Genomic DNA, 23,442 nt, shown 5'->3' on the forward strand with positions numbered 1-23,442 from the left:
AGTGGAGATTATGAAATAGGAATGGGAAAATATAAAAAACAAGGGTGTTTAGAAAGCTCATCTGCAACTGTAAATGACAAGTATCTACATATAGCGGGAGCTACTTCAGTGTTCATGAGGAGTGTGCAATATCGCTAACATAGTTAGCCATTTGAAGCAATTGCAACTATTTCTATGAACTTTTTACTGGCTAATACCGGACATTATTTTCATCCATAGTTTTCATCTCTGTATCCTGCGTGCTGTTTGGCACTAAGTGCAGGTATTACCCGCTGGATCATCGCCATACTACAGCTGAGAGAGCTAACAAATATCGCTACTTACTGATCCCGAACCTACACCAATCAGAAAGTCGGTTTGGGACAGCGCCTTCACAAGTGACGTCATTACGGCCGTAAATCATTCACGGAGGAGACCGAGTGAACATAGTTCGGGGTAAGCCCTTGTTTGCTAGCAAACCAACTTCTATTTGAAAACTAAGTGTCAATTTGGACTGTTTGTACTGGCACTACGAACTTTTCTCTGCAAGTCAAGTCTGTTACTTTATATGGTGGCAACCTTATTTTTTATCTACGGAGATGTCCGTTTTATTAATATTACTCAATGTGCAATAAATTTATGTTTAATTTTAGACATCTTTTTGTTTTTATTTTTGAATAAGTTTAATCTAAATTATCCTGTATAATCACCTTTAGCTACAGCGCTCCTGATTTCCCCTTTTTCTGTTATTTCACTTTTACCTAGCTAGGGACTCTTAGGTTTTTTCAGGAGTTTGGTGTATCACCCTGCACTCATTGGTATTACCTCCTTTGTTACCTGGAGATACCTCCTGAGTTAAAGCAAATTCTCCCACTCCCTCTTCTAACTACAATGTGAAATTGTTCTCTCATGATGCACCAAATAAATTCATTTTATTATTTTGTTCAATAACAGATTTCAGTATAAAAAAACAACAACACATTTATTTATACAAAACACCAGATCTGAAGAAAAGTACATAATTATGTGTGTAACAAACCAGTATTAGTACTGGCTGCAGGAAACAGTCCTGTGATCTAATGGTCAGTGCGGACACACCACAGGCTACCTCCTGGACACAGATGGTGCAGGACGTGCTAATACTGAGCTCAGGGCAGGAGAAGAAAAGGACACAGATGGTGCAGGACGTGCTAATACTGAGCTCAGGGCAGGAGAAGAAAAGGACACAGATGGTGCAGGACGTGCTAATACTCAGCTCAGGGCAGGAGAAGAAAAGGACACAGATGGTGCAGGACGTGCTAATACTCAGCTCAGGGCAGGAGAAGAAAAGGACACAGATGGTGCAGGACGTGCTAATACTGAGCTCAGGGCAGGAGAAGAAAAGGACACAGATGGTGCAGGACGTGCTAATACTGAGCTCAGGGCAGGAGAAGAAAAGGACACAGATGGTGCAGGACGTGCTAATACTCAGCTCAGGGCAGGAGAAGAAAAGGACACAGATGGTGCAGGACGTGCTAATACTCAGCTCAGGGCAGGAGAAGAAAAGGACACAGATGGTGCAGGACGTGCTAATACTCAGCTCAGGGCAGGAGAAGAAAAGGACACAGATGGTGCAGGACGTGCTAATACTGAGCTCAGGGCAGGAGAAGAAAAGGACACAGATGGTGCAGGACGTGCTAATACTCAGCTCAGGGCAGGAGAAGAAAAGGACACAGATGGTGCAGGACGTGCTAATACTCAGCTCAGGGCAGGAGAAGAAAAGGACACAGTGACATAAGAGGACAGATATGAGAGACCATTATAGCAAAGTATGAAAACATAAAACTGTACTATAATATGGCTGAGCAATCAGATGTTCTAACCAACAAGTTTATTACATCAAGAACAAACATCCATGAAGTGCTGGGCCTTGATACTCTAACTACAAGACCAGCCCTCCACTAATGCCCAGGCCTTCCCGGACAACTCAGCCGTCTTAATAACACAATTCCTTGCTAGTTTAGTCTCCACTGCTGCTGAGAATAGGACCAGAGACCTTTTCCCCTTTTTTAGCCCAAGAGTTTACATAGCCATTGTGTGTGCTATTGGTTGGGAAGTCTTCTCCGGTCTTTGTGCGAGTTCCGCTTCCTTTTCTTACTCAGGAAGTGCTCCAGCTTTCCCGATTTCTTTAGCTCCTTATATTTGTCTGCAAGCTCCAACTTACGAAGGTCACCTAGGAACAGATAATATTTAGTATAAATTAATGATCCCACCCAAACTGTAGCTCTTTTGACTTAATTACATTAGTCCATTCCTGCAATGCTGTGTGTACTGTTGTGCATTAATGAGATGTAACCTCAGAAATGAGTCATCCCTACACACTCTTGCCCCCACCCCATGAAGAGGAGCCTCTATGCTTGCAGGAACCACCTATCTTCTCCGTCCACCTGGGAAACATGAAGAGCAGCAGAGTCTCCCTTAGCATATTAGTAGGAGTGCTGCGGACCTCTCTTGCTTATAGGGGACTGTTTACTTTACACATAATTATAGGGGTAGTGTTTGCAGGACAGCTTTTACATCAGTACCCTATTTATACAGTACATTATTTTATCATTTCCTAACCCTTAGTGGCTGTCTGCCCTCACAGTAACACCCCCGCCCACCATTAAATCTTCCCCTGGGCGCACGCCCCCCTCATGCCACCGCTTCCCCTGAGCGCACACCCCCCTCATGCCACCGCTTCCCCTGGCGCATGCCCCCCTCATGCCACCGCTTCCCCTGAGCGCACGCCCCCCTCATGCCACCGCTTCCCCTGGCGCATGCCCCCCTCATGCCACCGCTTCCCCTGGCGCATACCCCCCTCATGCCACCGCTTCCCCTGGGCGCATGCCGCCCTCATGCCACCGCTTCCCCTGGGCGCATGTCGCCCTCATGCCACCGCTTCCCCTGGGCGCGCGACCCTCTCATGCTACCGCTTCCCCTGTGCGCGCGACCCCCTCATGCTACCGCTTCCCCTGTGCGCACGTCCCCCTCATGCTACCGCTTCCCCTGTGCGCACGTCCCCCTCATGCTACCGCTTCCCCTCGAGTCCCCCTTAATCTCACTCTACTCCAAGTGTGACCTGTAACCAGGCCTGTCTTTAATGCGCTCCTTACCCTTCTTGATGTAAAACGGTTTCTTCCCCTGCTGCGCCAGTTCTCTCTGTTGCCTCTTAAACTCAACTTCCCGTTCTCTCTGTTTCTGCCTTTTCAGAGCAGCTTGTTCCTGCTGTTCCTATATTGAATGAGAAACAAAAGTTGTGGCATCGCCATAGAAAAAGAAAATTTATGCTTACCTGATAAATTTATTTCTTTTTTGACATGATGAGTCCAAGGATCATCTTAATTACTAATGGGATATTCACCTAATGGTCAGCAGGAGGCGGCAAAGAGCACCACAGCAGAGCTGTTAAATAGCTCCTCCCTTCCCTCCCACTCCAGTCATTCGACCAATGTCAAGGAGAGATAGGAAGTAACAAAGTGCAGAGGTGTCTGAAGTTTATAAACCCAACAACCTGTCTTTTATAAAAAACAGGGCAGGCCGTGGACTCATCGTGTCAAAAAAGAAATACATTTATCATCAGGTAAGCATAAATTTTCTTTTCTTTTTAATTAAACGATGAGTCCACGGATCATCTTAATTACTAATGGGATTCAATACCCAAGCTAGAGTACACAGATGATACAGGAGGGACAAGACAGGAAGGCACCACTGTTTGAAGAACCTTTCTCCCAAAAGCGGCCTCAGCCGAGGCAAAAGTGTCAAATTTGTAGAATTTTGAAAAAAAGTGTGAAGAGAGGACCAAGTTGCAGACTTGCAAATTTTTTCCACAGAAGCTTAATTTTTGAATGCCCAACAGGAAGCAACAGCCCTCGTGGAATGAGCCGTAACACTCTCTGCAAAACATATGATACTCTTTAGCCAAAAAGGAAGAGAAGTTGCCGTAGCTTTCTGTCCCTTACGTTTTCCTGAGAAAACTAAAAAACAATGGCGAAGACTGACGAAAGACCTTTGTCTCCTGCAGGTAAAACTTTAAAGCACGGACCACGTCCAAATTGTGCAGAAGTCGTTCCTTCTGAGAAGTAGGATTAGGACACAAGGAAGGAACAACAATCTCCTGATTAATGTTCCGATCAGAAACTACTTTAGTACGTAAAACTACCTTGTCAGAAAGAAAAATAAGGTAAGGGGACTCATCCTGCAATGCCGAGAGCTCTGACACTATGCAAGCAGAAGAAATAGCAACAAGAAATAAAACTTTCCAAGATAACAACTTAATATCCAAGGAAGCTATAGGCTCAAACGGAGCCCCTTGAAGAACTTTAAGAACTAAATTCAGACTCCATGGAGGAGTAACTGGCTTGAACACAGGTCTGATCCTGACCAAGGCCTAACAAAAAGATTGTACATCTGGAACATCTGCCAGACGTTTGTGTAACAAAATAGATAAGGCAGAGATTTGACCCTTTAGGGAACTTTCAAAATGGTGAAACAAGGGTAGTGGACCAAGTGTTCTTAGACAATTATAGTAGTGGGTATTAGGAGCTGGAACCTGGGCCGTTACTTATGCAACAAGCAGCTGGTGATAGAGACTATGATAATCATATCTGTTAGATGCTGCGGTAAAATGGTGATCATCAGTGATATAAGCAGTTACTTCAACAATGTCCAAACATAGCTGTGAGTTTAAGGCAAAAATATGTGTAAATGAACCGTATCTGTGAGAGGCTGATGGCACACCTGTTAATTAGCTCACAATGGCTATATCTAGCCCAAACTCAGCGTCCCAATATGAGCTCAAAAAACAGTCACAAACTATATGGCTATTATATGAATACACATCAAATGCTAATTACCATATGCGATCTCACTGCCGCTGCTCCAAATCTTCGGCGTCTCTTTATTAAAACCGCCGTTCGCGGCTCCTCTTTCTGGATGTCCCACACTCAGAGCGACCTCTTTTACTTGCACTCCGGTGTTGATACCGCTAGACGCGGCTTCTCCTCTTTGGTCTCCCGCACTCTCTGCAGTTTACCTCGTCCTGGGAGACAAACGGTTGTTCCAGTGCGTTTCCGGCAGCTTACACTGACTGTCACTCTATCACGCACGCTGCGCAGCCCAGATGCTCCTCCCTCCAGCCTTGGGGTAAAGGAATAGGCTGTATAATCCAACGAAGAGACAGGGAATACAAGAACTGAATGGAGTCCCAGTACTCCACGGATAAAATGTGAAAAAAGAAGGCGATTCCCTTGTTCTCTATGAATCAGACACAAGAGCTGTGATTCATAAAAATAAAAAAACTTTATTGAATTTCCATAAAACAAGGCTAGTGCTCCTATAAGAGAATCCATTTCCTCCCATTGATTAACTGTTTGTTCACTTTTTCAAGCGTAAAGACACATATGTAAAGCTGATAATTTATAAACATAACACAAAACAATGTCTATAATTAACAATCTAAGACATAATGTACAGATATTGGAATGGATAAGAAAAGAATATTCATAGTTATATAGTGAGATGTATAAAAACATACTCAAAACTTGATATTGAATCAAACACGGTAATGTTAAACCAAGGCTGATAATACCATAACAATATATATTATTTAAATAAACAAAGTGTGAAAGGTTCATTTTAGCCTAAATCCAAACATAATTCTAATTAGATAGTAAAATATGGAAAAGGCAATATTGAGATGCAGACCCACAATTTGACACAACCTTAGGATTTTAAACCCCAAAAGTTTAGACACAAATATTCAGCTAACCTGTATGCTATAAATACAAAGTAGCATTATATCAGTTATTCTGGTATTTATGTAAAAAGCAAAATTACCTCTACAAACAACAGTATATGACCATAAAGAGGCTGTCAATGGTTAAGCTGTACTAATTAACTAACGGCATGTCTCTTATCCATTCATTCAAGATGTATACAATGAGACTAACTTAAGTGACTTAAAAACCTCTCTTACGGAAATTAAGGGAAGCTTAATGATCACAAACTCACTTATCACTAAATTATAAGAATATAGTACTATTCTATAAAATTTTAGTGTTAGTGAAACTAGAGGGTAATAATTTCACCTATTCCAATAGTTGATGATGTCAAACTTGGAGTTGAATCCAACAGGTAGCAGGCTACCCAGTTTATGTATCCAGTATATTTCCTGTTGTGAACGTATCTGGAATTTATCGCCCCCTCTAGGGGGTTTCTGGATCTGTTCTATAGCCTGCCACCTGAAGGAACCAACATCTCCATTGTGTACCTCCAGGAAATGTCTTGACAGGGCCGAGACAGATCTTTCTTTACTGATGTGAGCCAGGTGTTCCTTTACTCTTGTGTCTACCTCCCTAGTAGTTCTACCGACATATTGTCTGGTACAAGAGACACAGTCTACTAGGTAAACTACATATTTACTTTTGCACTTGACACAGCCCCTTGTCTCAAAAGTTTCTCCAGTGGTTGCAGAAACCAAACTATTAGAGACATGGATATACTCACAGGATCTACAGGTGTGTTTACCACACCTGTAGGTACCTTTGAAATGTAACCATGAACTCTCAGTCTGTTTACTCTTCAATAGACTTGGGGAAAGAATGTTACCCAACGTCATGTTGCGCTTGTAGACAAATTGGTACTATCAGGTCTGCAATACTATTCGTAAGAATCTACCCATTCTTAGAGGAGACAGACAATTGAGGACCTCCATAAGTGAGGGTTGCCAATTTGTCTACAAGCGCAACATGACGTTGGGTAACATTCTTTCCTCAAGTCTATTGAAGAGTAAACAGACAGAGTTCATGGTTACATTTCAAAGGTACCTACAGGTGTGGTAAACGCACCTGTAGATCCTGTGAGTATATTCATGTCTCTAATAGTTTGGTTTCTGAAACCACTGGAGAAACTTTTGAGACAAGGGGCTGTGTCAAGTGCAAAAGTAAATATGTAGTTTACTTAGTAGAATGTGTCTCTTGTACCAGACAATATGTCGGTAGAACTACTAGGGAGGTGGGCACAAGAGTAAAGGAACATCTGGCTCACATCAGTAAAGAAAACATAATTTATGCTTACCTGATAAATTCCTTTCTCCTGTAGTGTAGTCAGTCCACGGGTCATCATTACTTATGGGATATTAACTCCTCCCCAACAGGAAGTGCAAGAGGATCACCCAAGCAGAGCTGCTATATAGCTCCTCCCCTCTACGTCACACCCAGTCATTCGACCAGGAACCAAATGAGAAAGGAGAAACTATAGGGTGCAGTGGTGACTGGAGTATAATTAAAAAATTTAGACCTGCCTTAAAAAACAGGGCGGGCCGTGGACTGACTACACTACAGGAGAAAGGAATTTGTCAGGTAAGCATAAATTATGTTTTCTCCTGTTAAGTGTAGTCAGTCAACGGGTCATCATTACTTATGGGATACCAATACCAAAGCTAAGTACACGGATGACGGGAGGGACAGGCAGGATCTCTATACGGAAGGAACCACTGCCTGAAGAACCTTTCTCCCAAAAACAGCCTCCGAAGAAGCAAAAGTGTCAAATTTGTAAAATTTGGAAAAAGTATGAAGAGAAGACCAAGTTGCAGCCTTGCAAATCTGTTCAACCGAGGCCTCGTTCTTAAAGGCCCAAGTGGAAGCCACAGCTCTAGTAGAATGAGCTGTAATCCTTTCAGGAGGTTGCTGTCCAGCAGTCTCATAGGCTAAACGTATTATGCTACGAAGCCAAAAGGATAGAGAGGTAGCAGATGCTTTTTGACCTCTCCTCTGTCCAGAATAAACGACAAACAGGGAAGAAGTTTGGCGAAAATCTTTAGTTGCCTGTAAATAAAATTTCAGGGCACGGACTACATCTAGATTGTGCAGAAGTCGTTCCTTCTTTGAGGAAGGGTTAGGACACAATGATGGAACAACAATCTCTTGATTGATATTCTTGTTAGTGACTACCTTAGGTAAGAACCCAGGTTTAGTACGCAGAACTACCTTATCTGAATGAAAAATCAGATACGGAGAATCACAATGTAAGGCTGATAATTCAGAGACTCTACGAGCCGAGGAAATAGCCATTAAAAACAGAACTTTCCAAGATAACAGCTTGATATCAATGGAGTGAAGGGGTTCAAACGGAACACCCTGTAAAACGTTAAGAACTAAGTTTAAGCTCCACGGCGGAGCAACAGATTTAAACACAGGCTTAATCCTGGCCAAAGCCTGACAAAAAGCCTGAACGTCTGGAACTTCTGACAGACGCTTGTGTAAAAGGATGGACAGAGCTGAGATCTGTCCCTTTAACGAACTAGCAGATAAACCCTTTTCTAAACCTTCTTGTAGAAAAGACAATATCCTAGGAATCCTAACCTTACTCCATGAGTAACCCTTGGATTCGCACCAGTGTAAATGTTTACGCCATATCTTATGGTAAATTTTCCTGGTAACAGGTTTCCTAGCCTGTATTAAGGTATCAATTACTGGCTCTGAAAATCCACGCTTTGATAAAATTAAGCGTTCAATTTCCATGCAGTCAGCTTCAGAGAAATTAGGTTTTGATGTTTGAAAGGACCCTGAATTAGAAGGTCCTGTCTCAGAGGCAGAGACCAAGGTGGACAGGATGACATGTCCACTAGATCTGCATACCAGGTCCTGCGTGGCCACGCAGGCGCTATTAGAATCACTGATGCTTTCTCCTGTTTGATCCTTGCAATCAAACGAGGAAGTATCGGGAATGGTGGAAACACATAAGCCATCCTGAAGGTCCAAGGTGCTGTCAAGGCATCTATCAGGACCGCTCCCGGGTCCCTGGATCTGGACCCGTAACGAGGAAGCTTGGCGTTCTGGCGAGAGATCCATATCTGGTTTGCCCCAACGTCGAAGTATTTGGGCAAAGACCTCCGGATGAAGTTCCCACTCCCCCGGATGAAAAGTCTGGCGACTTAGGAAATCCGCCTCCCAGTTGTCCACTCCTGGGATGTGGATCGCTGACAGGTGGCAAGAGTGAGACTCTGCCCAGCGAATTATCTTTGATACTTCCATCATCGCTAGGGAACTTCTTGTCCCTCCCTGATGGTTGATGTAAGCCACAGTCGTGATGTTGTCCGACTGAAACCTGATAAACCTCAGAGTTGCTAACTGAGGCCAAGCCAGTAGGGCATTGAGAACTGCTCTCAATTCCAGAATGTTTATTGGAAGGAGACTCTCCTCTTGAGTCCATGATCCCTGAGCCTTCAGGGAATTCCAGACAGCGCCCCAACCTAGAAGGCTGGCGTCTGTAGTTACAATTGTCCAGTCTGGTCTGCTGAAGGGCATCCCCCTGGACAGATGCGGCCGAGAAAGCCACCATAGAAGAGAATCTCTGGTCTCCTGATCCAGATTCAGCGTAGGGGACAAATCTGAGTAATCCCCATTCCACTGACTTAGCATGCACAATTGCAGCGGTCTGAGGTGCAGGCGTGCAAAAGGAACTATGTCCATTGCCGCTACCATTAAGCTGATTACCTCCATGCATTGAGCCACTGACGGGTGTTGAATGGAATGAAGGACACGGCAAGCATTTAGAAGCTTTGTTAACCTGTCCTCTGTCAGGTAAATTTTAATTTCTACAGAATCTATAAGAGTCCCCAAGAAGGGAACTCTTGTGAGTGGTAAGAGAGAACTCTTCTCCTCGTTCACCTTCCACCCATGCGACCTTAGAAAAGCCAGTACTAACTCTGTATGAGACTTGGCAGTTTGAAAGCTTGACGCTTGTATCAGAATGTCGTCTAGGTACGGAGCTACCGAAATTCCTCGCGGTCTTAGTACCGCCAGAAGAGAGCCCAGAACCTTTGTAAAGATTCTTGGAGCCGTAGCCAACCCGAAGGGAAGAGCTACAAACTGGTAATGCCTGTCTAGGAAGGCAAACCTTAGATACCGGTAATGTTTTCTGTGAATCGGTATGTGAAGGTAAGCATCCTTTAAATCCACTGTGGTCATGTACTGACCTCTCTGGATCATGGGTAAGATTGTCCGAGTAGTTTCCATCTTGAACGATGGAACTCTTAGGAATTTGTTTAGGATCTTTAAATCCAATATTGGTCTGAAGGTTCCCTCTTTTTTGGGAACCACAAACAGATTTGAGTAAAACCCTTGTCCGTGTTCCGACCGCGGAACTGGGTGGATCACTCCCATTAGTAAAAGGTCTTGTACACAGCGTAGAAACGCCTCTTTCTTTATCTGGTTTGTTGACAACCTTGAGAGGTGAAATCTCCCTTGTGGAGGAGAAGCTTTGAAGTCCAGAAGATATCCCTGAGATATGATCTCCAACGCCCAGGGATCCTGGACATCTCTTGCCCAAGCCTGGGCGAAGAGAGAGAGTCTGCCCCCCACTAGATCCGCTTCCGGATCGGGGGCCCTCACTTCATGCTGTCTTAGGGGCAGCAGCAGGTTTTCTGGCCTGCTTGCCCTTGTTCCAGGTCTGGTTAGGTTTCCAGCCTTGTCTGTAGCGAGCAACAGCTCCTTCCTGTTTTGGAGCAGAGGAAGTTGATGCTGCTCCTGCCTTGAAGTTACGAAAGGCACGAAAATTAGACTGTCTAGCCCTAGGTTTGGCTCTGTCTTGAGGCAGGGCATGGCCTTTACCTCCCGTAATATCAGCGATAATTTCTTTCAAACCGGGCCCGAATAAAGTCTGCCCCTTGAAAGGTATGTTAAGTAATTTCGATTTAGAAGTTACATCAGCTGACCAGGATTTTAGCCACAGCGCTCTGCGTGTCTGAATGGCGAATCCGGAATTCTTAGCCGTAAGTTTAGTTAAATGTACTACGGCATCAGAAATAAATGAATTCGCTAGCTTAAGGGTTTTAAGCTTAAGTGAAATCTCATCTAATGTCGCTGAGTCAAGGGTATCTTCCAGAGACTCAAACCAAAATGCAGCCGCAGCCGTGACAGGCGCAATGCATGCAAGGGGTTGCAATATAAAACCTTGTTGAACAAACATTTTCTTAAGGTAACCCTCTAACTTTTTATCCATTGGATCTGAAAAAGCACAGCTATCCTCCACCGGGATAGTGGTATGCTTAGCTAAAGTAGAAACTGCTCCCTCCACCTTAGGGACCGTTTGCCATAAGTCCTGTGTGGTGGCGTCTATTGGAAACATTTTTCTGAATATAGGAGGGGGTGAGAAAGGCACACCGGGTCTGTCCCACTCCTTAGTAATAATTTCAGTAAGTCTCTTAGGTATAGGAAAAACGTCAGTACTCGTCGGTACCGCAAAATATTTATCCAACCTACACATTTTCTCTGGGATTGCAACTGTGTTACAATCATTCAGAGCCGCTAACACCTCCCCTAGTAATACACAGAGGTTTTCCAGCTTAAACTTAAAATTTGAAATGTCTGAATCCAATTTATTTGGATCAGATCCGTCACCCGCAGAATGAAGCTCTCCGTCCTCATGTTCTGCATATTGTGACGCAGTATCAGACATGGCCCTAGCATTATCAGTATACTCTGTTCTCATCCCAGAGTGATCTCGTTTACCTCTAAGTTCTGGCAATTTAGACAAAACTTCAGTCATAACATTAGCCATGTCTTGTAAAGTGATTTGTAATGGCCGCCCTGATGTACTTGGCGTTACGATATCACGCACCTCCTGAGCGGGAGATGCAGGTACTGACACGTGAGGCAAGTTAGTCGGCATAACTTCTCTCTCGTTGTCTGGTGAATGTTGCTTAACATGTACAGATTGACTTTTATTTAAAGTAGCATCAATGCAATTAGTACATAAATTTCTATTGGGCTCCACCTCGACTTTTGAACATATTGCACAAAGAGTTTCCTCTGAGTCAGACATGTTTAAACAAACTAGCAATTAGACTAGCAAGCTTGGAAATACTTTTCAACTAAATTTACAAGCAATATGTAAAAACGTTACTGTGCCTTTAAGAAGCACACAAAAACTGTCACAGTTGAATAACAATGAACCGGATTAGTTATATAAACCAAAATTAGCAAAGGATTGCACACATTAGCAATGGATGATTAACCCTTAATATCAGAAAAAAAAAAAAAAAAAAACGTATAACAATTGACAATATAAACGTTTTTATCACAGTCAAGCACAGTCTCACAGGTCTGCTGTGAGTGATTACCTCCCTCAAAACTAGTTTGAAGACCCCTGAGCTCTGTGGAGACGTCCTGGATCATGCAGGGAGAAAAAGACAGACTGTGACTGAATTTCTGATGCGTAGTAAAAGCGACAAAATAGGCCCCTCCCACTCACACTACAACAGTGAGGGGAGCTCAGTAAACTGTTTCAATTTAAAACGACAGCCATGTGGAAAATAAAGCCCAAAACAATTTTCACCAAGTACCTCAGATAATTAAACGATTTAACATGCCAGCAAACGTTTAAAATCAAATATATGAAATGTCTTTAAAAAGCCTACTGCTAGTCGCTCCCACTGCAAGTTAGGCTAAAAGATATATGCATACAGTATTTTCCCAGTGAAGTGCCATTCCCCAGAAATACTTAAGTGTAAACATATATAAATGTCAGCCTGATACCAGTTGCTACTACTGCATTTAAGGCTGTACTTACATTATATCGGTATTAGCAGTATTTTCAAAGTCAATTCCATTCCTTAGAAAATAATATACTGCAACATACCTCTTTGCAGGTGAACCTGCCCGCTGTCCCCTGATCTGAAGTTACCTTACTCCTCAGAATGGCCGAGAACAGCAAACGGATCTTAGTTACGTCCGCTAAGATCATATATAAAAACTCAGGTAGATTCTTCTTCAAATTCTGCCTGAGAAGGAAACAACACACTCCGGTGTCGTTTAAAATAACAAACTTTTGATTGAAGATATAAAAAACTAAGTTTAATCACCACAGTCCTCTCACACATCCTATCTATTAGTTGGGTGCAAGAGAATGACTGGGTGTGACGTAGAGGGGAGGAGCTATATAGCAGCTCTGCTTGGGTGATCCTCTTGCACTTCCTGTTGGGGAGGAGTTAATATCCCATAAGTAATGATGACCCGTGGACTGACTACACTTAACAGGAGAAAGAGCCGTCTCGGCCCTGTCAAGACATTTCCTGGAGGTACACAATGGAGATGTTGGTTCCTTCAGGTGGCAGGCTATAGAACAGATCCAGAAACACCCTAGAGGGGGCGATAAATTCCAGATACTTTCACGACAGCAAATATACTGGATACATAAACTGGGTAGCCTGCTACCTGTTGGATTCAACTCAGAGTTTGACATCATCAACTATTGGAATAGGTGAAATTATTACCCTCTAGTTTCACTAACACTAAAATTTTATAGAATAGTACTATATTCTTATAATTTAGTGATAAGTGAGTTTGTGATCATTAAGCTTCCCTTAATTTCCGTAAGAGAGGTTTTTAAGTCACTTAAGTTAGTCTCATTGTATACATCTTGAATGAATGGATAAGAGACATGCCGTTAGTTAATTAGTACAGCTTAACCATTGACAGCCTCTTTATGGTCATATACTGTTGTTTGTAGAGGTAATTTTGCTTTTTACATAAATACCAGAATAAATGATATAATGCTACTTTGTATTTATAGCACACAGGTTAGCTGAATATTTGTGTCTAAACTTTTGGGGTTTAAAATCCTAAGGTTGTGTCAAATTGTGGGTCTGCATCTCAATATTGCCTTTTCCATATTTTACCATCTAATTAGAATTATGTTTGGATTTAGGCTAAAATGAACCTTTCACACTTTGTTTATTTAAATAATATATATTGTTATGGTATTATCAGCCTTGGTTTAACATTACCGTGTTTGATTCAATATCAAGTTTTGAGTATGTTTTTATACATCTCCCTATATAACTATATATATTCTTTTCTTATCCATTCCAATATCAGTACATTATGTCTTAGATTGTTAATTATAGACATTGTTTTGTGTTATGTTTATAAATTATCAGCTTTACATATGTGTCTTTACGCTTGAAACAGTGAACAAACAGTTAATCAATGGGAGGAAATGGATTCTCCAATCGGAGGATACCACTTCATTTAAAAGTACTGCACAGCAAGTAGATTTTAAATTTATGACTACGGTCCTTGAGACCGAAACCGGTCAAACTCTTTTTCCCCATTTTTTAACTTTATAGGAGAACTAGCATTGTTTTATGGAAATTCAATAAAGTTTTTATATTTTTATGAATCACACCTCTTGTGTCTGATTCATAGAGAACAAGGGAATCACCTTCTTTTTTCACACTTTAGGGAACTTGTCGATAATCCTTTCTCCAAACCCTCTTGGAGAAAAGACAAAATTCTCGGAATCCTAACTCTACTCCATGAGAAACCCTTGGATTCACACCAGTAGAGATATTTACGCCATATCTTATGGTAAATCTTTCTAGTTACAAGCTTACGAGCCTGAATCATGGTCTCTATGACCGAGTCAGAAAAACCCTGCTTGGATAAAATTAAGCATTCAATCTCCAAGCAGTCAGCTTCAGAGAAACTAGATTTGGATGAAGGAAGGGCCCCTCTATTAGAAGGTCCTTCCTCAATGGAAGTCTCCAAGGTGGCAGAGATGCCATGTCCACCAGATCTGCATACTAAATCCTGCGAGGCCAAGCCGGTGCTATGAGGATCACCGATGCCCTCTCCTGCTTGATTCGAGCAATGACCTGAGGAAGAAGAACAAACGGAGGAAATAGGTATACTAGACTAAAGGTCCAAGGGACCGCCAGAGCATCTATCAGCTCCGCCTGGGGGTCCCTGGACCTTGACCCGTATCTAGGGAGCTTGGCATTCTGTCAGGATGCCATGAGATCCAATTCCGGCTGACCCCACTTGAGAATCAGGTTGGAGAACACTTACGGATGGAGTTCCCACTCCCCTGGATGAAAGGTCTGCCTGCTCAGGAAATCCACCTCCCAGTTGTCCACCCCTGGGATGTAGATCGCCGACAGACAGCAAGAGTTGGCTTCCGCCCACTGGATTATTTTGGCTACCTCGGTCATCGCTAAGGAACTCCTCGTTCCTCCCTGATGATTGATGTAAGCCACTGAAGTTATGTTGTCTGACTGGAACCTGATAAACCGGACCGAGGCTAACTGGGGCCAGGCCAGAAGAGCATTGAAGATCGCTCTCAGTTCCAGAATGTTTATAGGAAAAACAGACTCTGACTGAGTCCAAACTCCCTGAGCCTTTAGGGAGCCCCAGACTGCTCCCCACCCTAGAAGGCTGGCGACTGTTGTCACAATCACCCAAGATGGTCTGCGAAAGCAGGTTCCCTGGGAGAGATGATCCAGAGACAACCACCATTGAAGAGAATCCCTTGTCTCCTGCTCCAGTAGTATTCGAGGAGACAAATCCGCATAATCTCCGTTCCATTGCCTGAGCATGCTTAACTGCAGAGGTCTGAGGTGGAACCGAGCAAATGGGATGATGTCCATTGCGGCCACCATCAGCCCGATTACCTCCATGCACCGAGCCACTGATGGCCGAGGAGTGAACTGAAGGACTAGACAAGTATCGATAATCTTTGATTTCCTGACTTCTGTCAGAAAAATCTTAATAGGCAGGGAATCTATTATGGTTCCCAAGAAAGTTACCCTTGTATTTGGGACTAAGGAACTCTTTTCCAAATTTACCTTACACCAGTGAGATTGCAGGAAGGATAACATCATGTCCGTGTGGGATCTTGCTTGTTGAAAGGATGGGGCCTGGACTAGGATGTTGTCCAGATAGGGCGCCCCTGCAATGCCCCGTGACCGAAGCACCGCCAACAGCGATCCTAGAACTTTTGTGAAAATTCTGGGAGCTGTGGCAAGACCGAAAGGAAGAGCCACAAACTGGAAGTGTTTGTCCAGGAAGGCAAACCCTAGAAACTTGTGATGATCCCTGTGAATAGGAACATATAGGTACGCGTCCCTTAAATCCACTGTTGTCATAAATTGACCCTCTTGGATCAAGGGAAGAATGGAACGAATAGTTTCCATCTTGAAGGACGGTACCCTGAGAAGTTTGTTTAGACTCCTGAGATCTAAAATTGGTCTCAAGGATCCCTCCTTTTTGGGAACCACGAACTGATTGGAATAAAAACCCCGACCCTGTTCCTGTACTGGAACGATCACTCCCAGGGCGGAGAGGTCTCCTACGCAGTGTAAGAACGCCTCTCTCTTTGTCTGGTCTGCAGATAATCTTGAAAGTAGAAACCTGCCTCTGGGAGGAAAACTTTTGAACTCTAGTTTGTATCCCTGGGACACTATTTCTATTGCCCAGGGATCCTGAACATCTTGAACCCAAGCCTGAGCGAAGAAGGAAAGTCTGCCCCGCTACCAGATCCGGTCCTGGATCGGGGGCATGCCCTTCATGCTGTCTTGGATTCAATCGCAGGCTTCTTGGATTGTTTTCCCTTATTCCAAGACTGATTAGGTCTCCATGCAGGTTTAGATTGTTCCTGCTTAAGAGAAGGAAGAGGGAGGTATACACAAGTTAAAAGTGTTCCATATAGAATGTTGGTTTCCGGTGAGAAGGCGGAGCTTTGTTACATGCTGCTCCAGGTCGGCGTACAGACCGATGGTTGCTATCTTGCCTTCATTCCTTGCCCCCTATTGCAGTGGATGTTTGGGGCACATTGCGAGGCGTAAATCACGCCAGCCGGAATAGGAAACCCCAAGGCCGTGTGGGCCGCGGAAGATACCGCAACTTAGTTGTATCATTGGAGAAAGTTGCAACCTCAAAAAGGAAAAGAAAAAACTCTTTGCATAAGATTTACAGTAACGTTAAAAGAAGCCTGACCTACCATGCTGTTGTTTACATAACTGACCGGGGTGAATGTGGAGAGCGGTTGAGCCGACAAGGGATTAGGAGCCGCTTGGCGCTGGTGGTGAAGAGTGACTCCTCTCATTTGAGGGCAGTGCCGGGCTGGTGCGCTCCGGAGCGGTCGGAGGAGGTGGCGGTGTATACCATCTGGAGGGCGTGTGTATAGCGGTCCGGGAGAGCGGTTGGCGCGCGGAGGGATCCGGGCGTCACGCTCACGCAGGCAGCAACGCCGAAGTTCCGGCCACAGCCTCCGTATTGGGTCCCCTGGAGGACACTGAAAGGGAACGTAAGGAGCGGCACATAGAGACACCCCAGCTGAAGTATCCCGACCCCGCTCTGTGACCAGTTATCGCAAGTATTTACAATATTATTTCAGCATTTGACATTCTTGTGATTTACCCAGGTCAGTCAGGCTCAGCATTTGCTGGATATCGATATGGTCTGTAAGCTGTATTAAATGGAGACTTATTAGCTAATGGTCATATCCCCTGTAATCACAAAGAGGCGCAGAGGTCACTGTCTTGCAGAGATACCGAGTTCCCATAAGAGGAGGGAGAAGTGGGGAGGAAGAAGAAGCCAGAAAGGAGGGAAGGGAAAAAGGGAGAAAACAGCCTGACACGCTGATAACACAGTAACTCCTGGCTCTTTAAATCCAGGAATTGGACATACACAAGAAGTAAAAGAGCTACTATTGTGGATATCTAGTCTTAGGCTCCTAGGTTGTATGCTGAAATACAAGAACATTTTTTTTTCTCTCTTTCTAATTCAAGGGGGACTTGAACTATCATCCTCATAAAGTATAAGGCCGGGAGGTCGCTGAAGGAGCCTCTGACCAACTGTCTGAGGCATTTTTTTTTTTTTTTTTTTCCTGTTGTCTTTACTCTGCTGTTTTGCCTGATTTATCTCAGAGTATCATTTAGAAAGAGTTGTATTTCTCAATAGTGTTGCCGAGGGCACATAAATATGTAAATCACAGTATCAGAAAGAAATGGTGTGATAAGGTGTCCTGAGCACCAGCCCAACTTGTTTTTCTCTTTTTTTTTTTAATAACATTTATTTTTCCGGGCCTGTTTTTGTGCACAAATTGTATAAGAGGGGTAATCACGAGATCATTGTTCACATTTAGTCACTAGTTTGTTTATTAGATAGATAGTTTGTATTTAAGTATTCACAGACCACATTCCCAACCTGGGACATCAGCCAGATCACGACTTAGACTAGTCAAAAGGAAGGAAATCACAAATAGATATAGTCACTGCTTGTTCAGCCAGGAGGTCCTCATAGAAAGGAAGCAGCAGTAACAGCGTAGGTAACGGATCAGAGAAGTCTGAATCACGCACATATCACAAGTATTTGCCTTTAGGGATTGTTCATTTTTTAAAAAAAAAAACCAAAAAAAAAAAACCCACATTTGATGGAAAAGTTTGTAACACACGGGAAAAATAATTCACCCAAAATGCCCGTGAAATCCAGAGAAAAGAAAAATACCAAGTTGGGTGATGTTAGTGTGGACTCATCATCTGAAAATGTATCAGCTATTATTGATACCCAGGTGTTAATAGGTCAACTCACAGACATTTTTTCTCCCCAATTTGAAGGAATCAAAAAGGAACTTGGAGCTATCTCTACTGAGATAGCAACACTTTCCGCTGAGGTTAAACAATTCTCTGCAAGAATAGGGGAAGCAGAAAATAGAATTTCTACAGTAGAGGATAAGGTGTCGATTCAAGAGGGTATTATCCAAGCTCATGAGGCTAAATTAAATAACATGCAATTACGTCTGGAGGATCTTGAGGATCGCTCCAGGCGTAATAACATCAGAATCATTGGCCTACCTGAGTCCCCAGAATTTGAGGATCTTATTAAATTCACTTCCATCACTCTCCCCCAGGCAATTGGTGTAGCATCCCATTTCCTCCCCCTTGCAATTGAGAGGGCACATAGAGTTGGTCCTAGGAGAGATTCGGCCTCTGGGTTAACTAAACCTAGGATGTGTATTGTAAAATTGCTCAAATTCCAGGACAAACTTGAGGTATTAAAATTAGCAAAGAAAGTATCCACTCTGACATTTGGGAACAGCAAAATATTGCTTTTCCAAGACTTCTCTGCAGAGACATCAGCACAGAGAAGAATAATGGCACCCTTTTGCTCTCAGTTGATTAGCAGAGGTATAAAAGCCAACTTATTTTATCCAGCTAAAATCATAGCTGAAAATAAGGGGGTTAAATTTATTTTTAATGAAGTCACAGAAGTTAAAGAGTTTATCCGGACTCTAGACCCCTAATGAAATCCAAAATTTATGAGTAGGATAGTAAGCATAAGGTGGTTAGGGAATATTAGTCTGGTTGGTAAAATAGAGTTAATATGTTTACTTTTCTCCAAGATAAAGTTGTTTATTTGTTTTTATGCACAGATGTATGCTACATTAGTATTCTATGGCTCAACGCTAGTAAAGTTTTTGAATTTTCTGGTCAAGAAAGAGCAACTGCAAGTTATTAGACATCTGAAGTTTATTAATGTTTCTCTTTCTTTTTTTTTTTTTTCTTCTCTTTCTTCCTCCTTTCCCCCCCCCTTCTTGCTTTCTCCTCCCCTCCCCCCGCTTGCCTCTCATGCCCTCTCTCCTTCCATCCCTTCCATTAATCTTGGCTGGACACTTAGTTGTCGGACAAGGTGATGTGTAGCGGGATTGTAGTAATGCAGGCAAAATGATGGAAAACAGCGTCAAAATATTATCATGGAATGTGGGAGGGATCTCTTCTCCGGCAAAACGTAAGTTAATTATTAAGACGCTTGCCAAAGAAAAGCCAGATCTAGTGTTTCTGCAGGAAACCCATCTGGACGGGGCCGAAGCCGCTAAACTCAAAATTAATTGGGTTGGTAAAGTAATTTCCTCCTCTAGTACCTGTAAAAAACGGGGGGTCGCGGTGTTATTCCATAAGGATTTAAACTATAAAATTACACATGTTGAAATTGACCCCGCGGCCAGATTTATATTACTGCAAGTTATGATTGGCACAGTGAAATATATTTTCTGCAACATCTATGCTCCAAATAAATTTTCAATTACATTTTGGGAGCATATCCAAAACAAAATATTTCCGTATCAAAGAGAAAATCTTATTATATGTGGAGATTTTAACATGACCATATGTCCAGAGTTAGATCGTTTTTCAAAAAAAAATGTTGCAGAATATGGCAAACATGCAAAGTTTTTTAAGAGATTCTGTGTCAAATTTGGTCTGACCGATATTTGGCGAGTTCAGAATCCGCGGGCTCGGGCTTATACATGTGAGTCTAAGGCCCATAGGACCTTTTCTAGAATAGATCTCTTTCTGATCTCAGAATCATTAGTAATACAACAAGTTAAAGCCGGCATTGGTGAGTTTATGATATCCGATCACGCTGTCATCTCTTTATGTCTTATTAGATCAGAGGAGCTTAAACCCCCTGGATCTGTTTTTTGCTTCCCGCGTTTCTTATACACGAGTGCTCGCTTCACGTCATGGATTAAAAAGATCTGGCATGAATATATAATTCTGAACCATGAATATAGATATAAAGTAGAGATCTTTTGGGAGGCTGCCAAAGCAGTGATACGTGGAGAAATTACTGCTTTTATGAGCAAACGTTCAAAAAAAATGAAGGAGCAGGGCCTTCAGTTGGCTAATGACATTAAGACGGCGTACAGGAAAGTTCTTCTTGATCCTTCCTCTTTAAATTGGTCATCATATCTGGAGTGTAGGAAGGTAAGAGATGTTCATTTAAAACAAAAATCACAAGAGGAGGAGGTTAGACTGAATTTAAAGTACAAGAGCTTTCATGGGTGCTCCGCAAAGCATCTGGCGCGTCTCACCAGAAATAGAAAAAAGAAGAACTTTATTGCTGTTATCAAAAGTGGTGATGATAGGGTTTTTAAATCAGTTGAAATCAGCAAAATATTTTATAAGTATTATCAACAACTCTATACTGAGGTTGATAGCAATCAATATTACCAGAATATCTTCTGGTCTAGAATTACAACTCCAAAGATTCAAAGAGACGAGCTGGGAATGTTAAATCAACCGATATCGCAAGACGAAATTAGCGATGCAATTGATAGACTTAAATTAAATAAAGCAGCTGGCCCAGATGGGCTTCCTGCCGAATTTTATAAATCATTTAAAGATGATTTATTATCGGTTTTGGAGGAATTATATAATAATTATTATCTCTCCGAATATGTAACTTCAAAATATTTTGCGGCTGCAAACATTACACTTATATTGAAAAAAGGCAAAAACCCGGAAGATCCGGCCTCTTATAGGCCGATTTCAGTCCTCAATACTGATTATAAAATAATGGCGGGGATCATCTCAGCTAGGTTGAATTCTTGTTTACAGAAATTGATCCATACAGATCAAACAGGGTTTATGTCATCAAGAAATTCAACTAAGAACATACGAAAGCTTACCGCCTTTCTGGATTATGCATGGAGCCTAGAGCCGGAGTCAAATAATACTACAATAGCAGAGTCAGCAGTTTTGACCTTAGACGCGGTCAAGGCTTTTGACTCCATTACCTGGGAACATCTATTTTATTCGCTGGAAAATTTTGGGTTTCAAGGTAATTTCATCCGATATATTCATAAAATTTATTCTAACCCTATTTCTTATTTGTTGGTAAATGGTATCAGGTCATCAGAGATAATCTTACATAGAGGCACTAGGCAGGGTTGCCCATTATCTCCTCTCTTATTCAATGTAGCAGTAGAACCCTTAGCGGTTAGATTTCGCGATGTCTTAACTGGTATCCCACTTGGTCAATATAGCCTGAAGACTCTACTCTATGCAGATGACATTTTGCTCTTTATAGACAATGTCCATAATTGTATTCCAGTAATCATGCAGACTCTTGCCGAGTTCAGTTCATTTTCAGGTTATGCGGTTAACTTGGAGAAAAGTGAACTAATGTCAACAGGTAGTAGTCACCCTTGTGTGGGGGATATACCATTTAAATTAGTGAAGTCAATTAAATACTTGGGACTGGAGCTACATAAAAATCCAAAATTATGGTATGGGGCAAATTATTCTCCATTATTCGTAAAAATTAAAGAGGATCTTCAGCTTTGGGCATCTTATCCTCTCTCGATTTCAGCAAAGATCAACTTAATTAAAATGATTATTTTTCCTCGTCTCCTTTATGTCCTGCAAAATCTACCTCTCTTTATATCTAATTTAGATGTAAAAAAATTATATAGTTATTTTTCTAAATTTATCTGGAAAAACAAAAAACCCAGAATAGCTTTAGCGAAACTCATGCAGAAGGCAAGTGTGGGAGGGTTAGCTCTACCGGATGTCAAACTATATAATGTTGCGGCTCTGGTAAAATTCGCTTTTGATTGGGTTGCTGAAACCAACTTGATAACTGACAGTCAAGAGGAAGCATTTTATATTCGTCCTTTTTCGTTAAAACAGAATTTATGTTTACCTGATAAATTTCTTTCTCCAACGGTGTGTCCGGTCCACGGCGTCATCCTTACTTGTGGGATATTCTCTTCCCCAACAGGAAATGGCAAAGAGCCCAGCAAAGCTGGTCACATGATCCCTCCTAGGCTCCGCCTACCCCAGTCATTCGACCGACGTTAAGGAGGAATATTTGCATAGGAGAAACCATATGGTACCGTGGTGACTGTAGTTAAAGAAAATAAATTATCAGACCTGATTAAAAAACCAGGGCGGGCCGTGGACCGGACACACCGTTGGAGAAAGAAATTTATCAGGTAAACATAAATTCTGTTTTCTCCAACATAGGTGTGTCCGGTCCACGGCGTCATCCTTACTTGTGGGAACCAATACCAAAGCTTTAGGACACGGATGAAGGGAGGGAGCAAATCAGGTCACCTAAATGGAAGGCACCACGGCTTGCAAAACCTTTCTCCCAAAAATAGCCTCAGAAGAAGCAAAAGTATCAAACTTGTAAAATTTGGTAAAAGTGTGCAGTGAAGACCAAGTCGCTGCCCTACATATCTGATCAACAGAAGCCTCGTTCTTGAAGGCCCATGTGGAAGCCACAGCCCTAGTGGAATGAGCTGTGATTCTTTCGGGAGGCTGCCGTCCGGCAGTCTCGTAAGCCAATCTGATGATGCTTTTAATCCAAAAAGAGAGAGAGGTAGAAGTTGCTTTTTGACCTCTCCTTTTACCTGAATAAACAACAAACAAGGAAGATGTTTGTCTAAAATCCTTTGTAGCATCTAAATAGAATTTTAGAGCGCGAACAACATCCAAATTGTGCAACAAACGTTCCTTCTTTGAAACTGGTTTCGGACACAGAGAAGGTACGATAATCTCCTGGTTAATGTTTTTGTTAGAAACAACTTTTGGAAGAAAACCAGGTTTAGTACGTAAAACCACCTTATCTGCATGGAACACCAGATAAGGAGGAGAACACTGCAGAGCAGATAATTCTGAAACTCTTCTAGCAGAAGAAATTGCAACTAAAAACAAAACTTTCCAAGATAATAACTTAATATCAACGGAATGTAAGGGTTCAAACGGAACCCCCTGAAGAACTGAAAGAACTAAATTGAGACTCCAAGGAGGAGTCAAAGGTTTGTAAACAGGCTTGATTCTAACCAGAGCCTGAACAAAGGCTTGAACATCTGGCA

General features: G+C 42.4%; 1 protein-coding gene across 1 annotated transcript in view; it reads right to left on the reverse strand.

Annotated features, from left to right (window-relative positions):
- Window positions 1-894: 894 nt before the first annotated feature.
- The window catches only part of RRP36 (ribosomal RNA processing 36), a gene marked incomplete at its 5' end in the record, with an annotated part of 35,868 nt that continues 13,320 nt past the window's right edge, over window positions 895-23,442 (reverse strand). Inside the window, 2 exon segments of the mRNA XM_053712785.1 lie at window positions 895-2,191; window positions 3,114-3,231. Coding sequence (XP_053568760.1) covers window positions 2,061-2,191; window positions 3,114-3,231 — 249 coding nt within the window.

This window comes from Bombina bombina, chromosome 4 (assembly GCF_027579735.1).
Source record: "Bombina bombina isolate aBomBom1 chromosome 4, aBomBom1.pri, whole genome shotgun sequence".
In the NCBI taxonomy this organism is placed as follows: domain Eukaryota; kingdom Metazoa; phylum Chordata; class Amphibia; order Anura; family Bombinatoridae; genus Bombina; species Bombina bombina.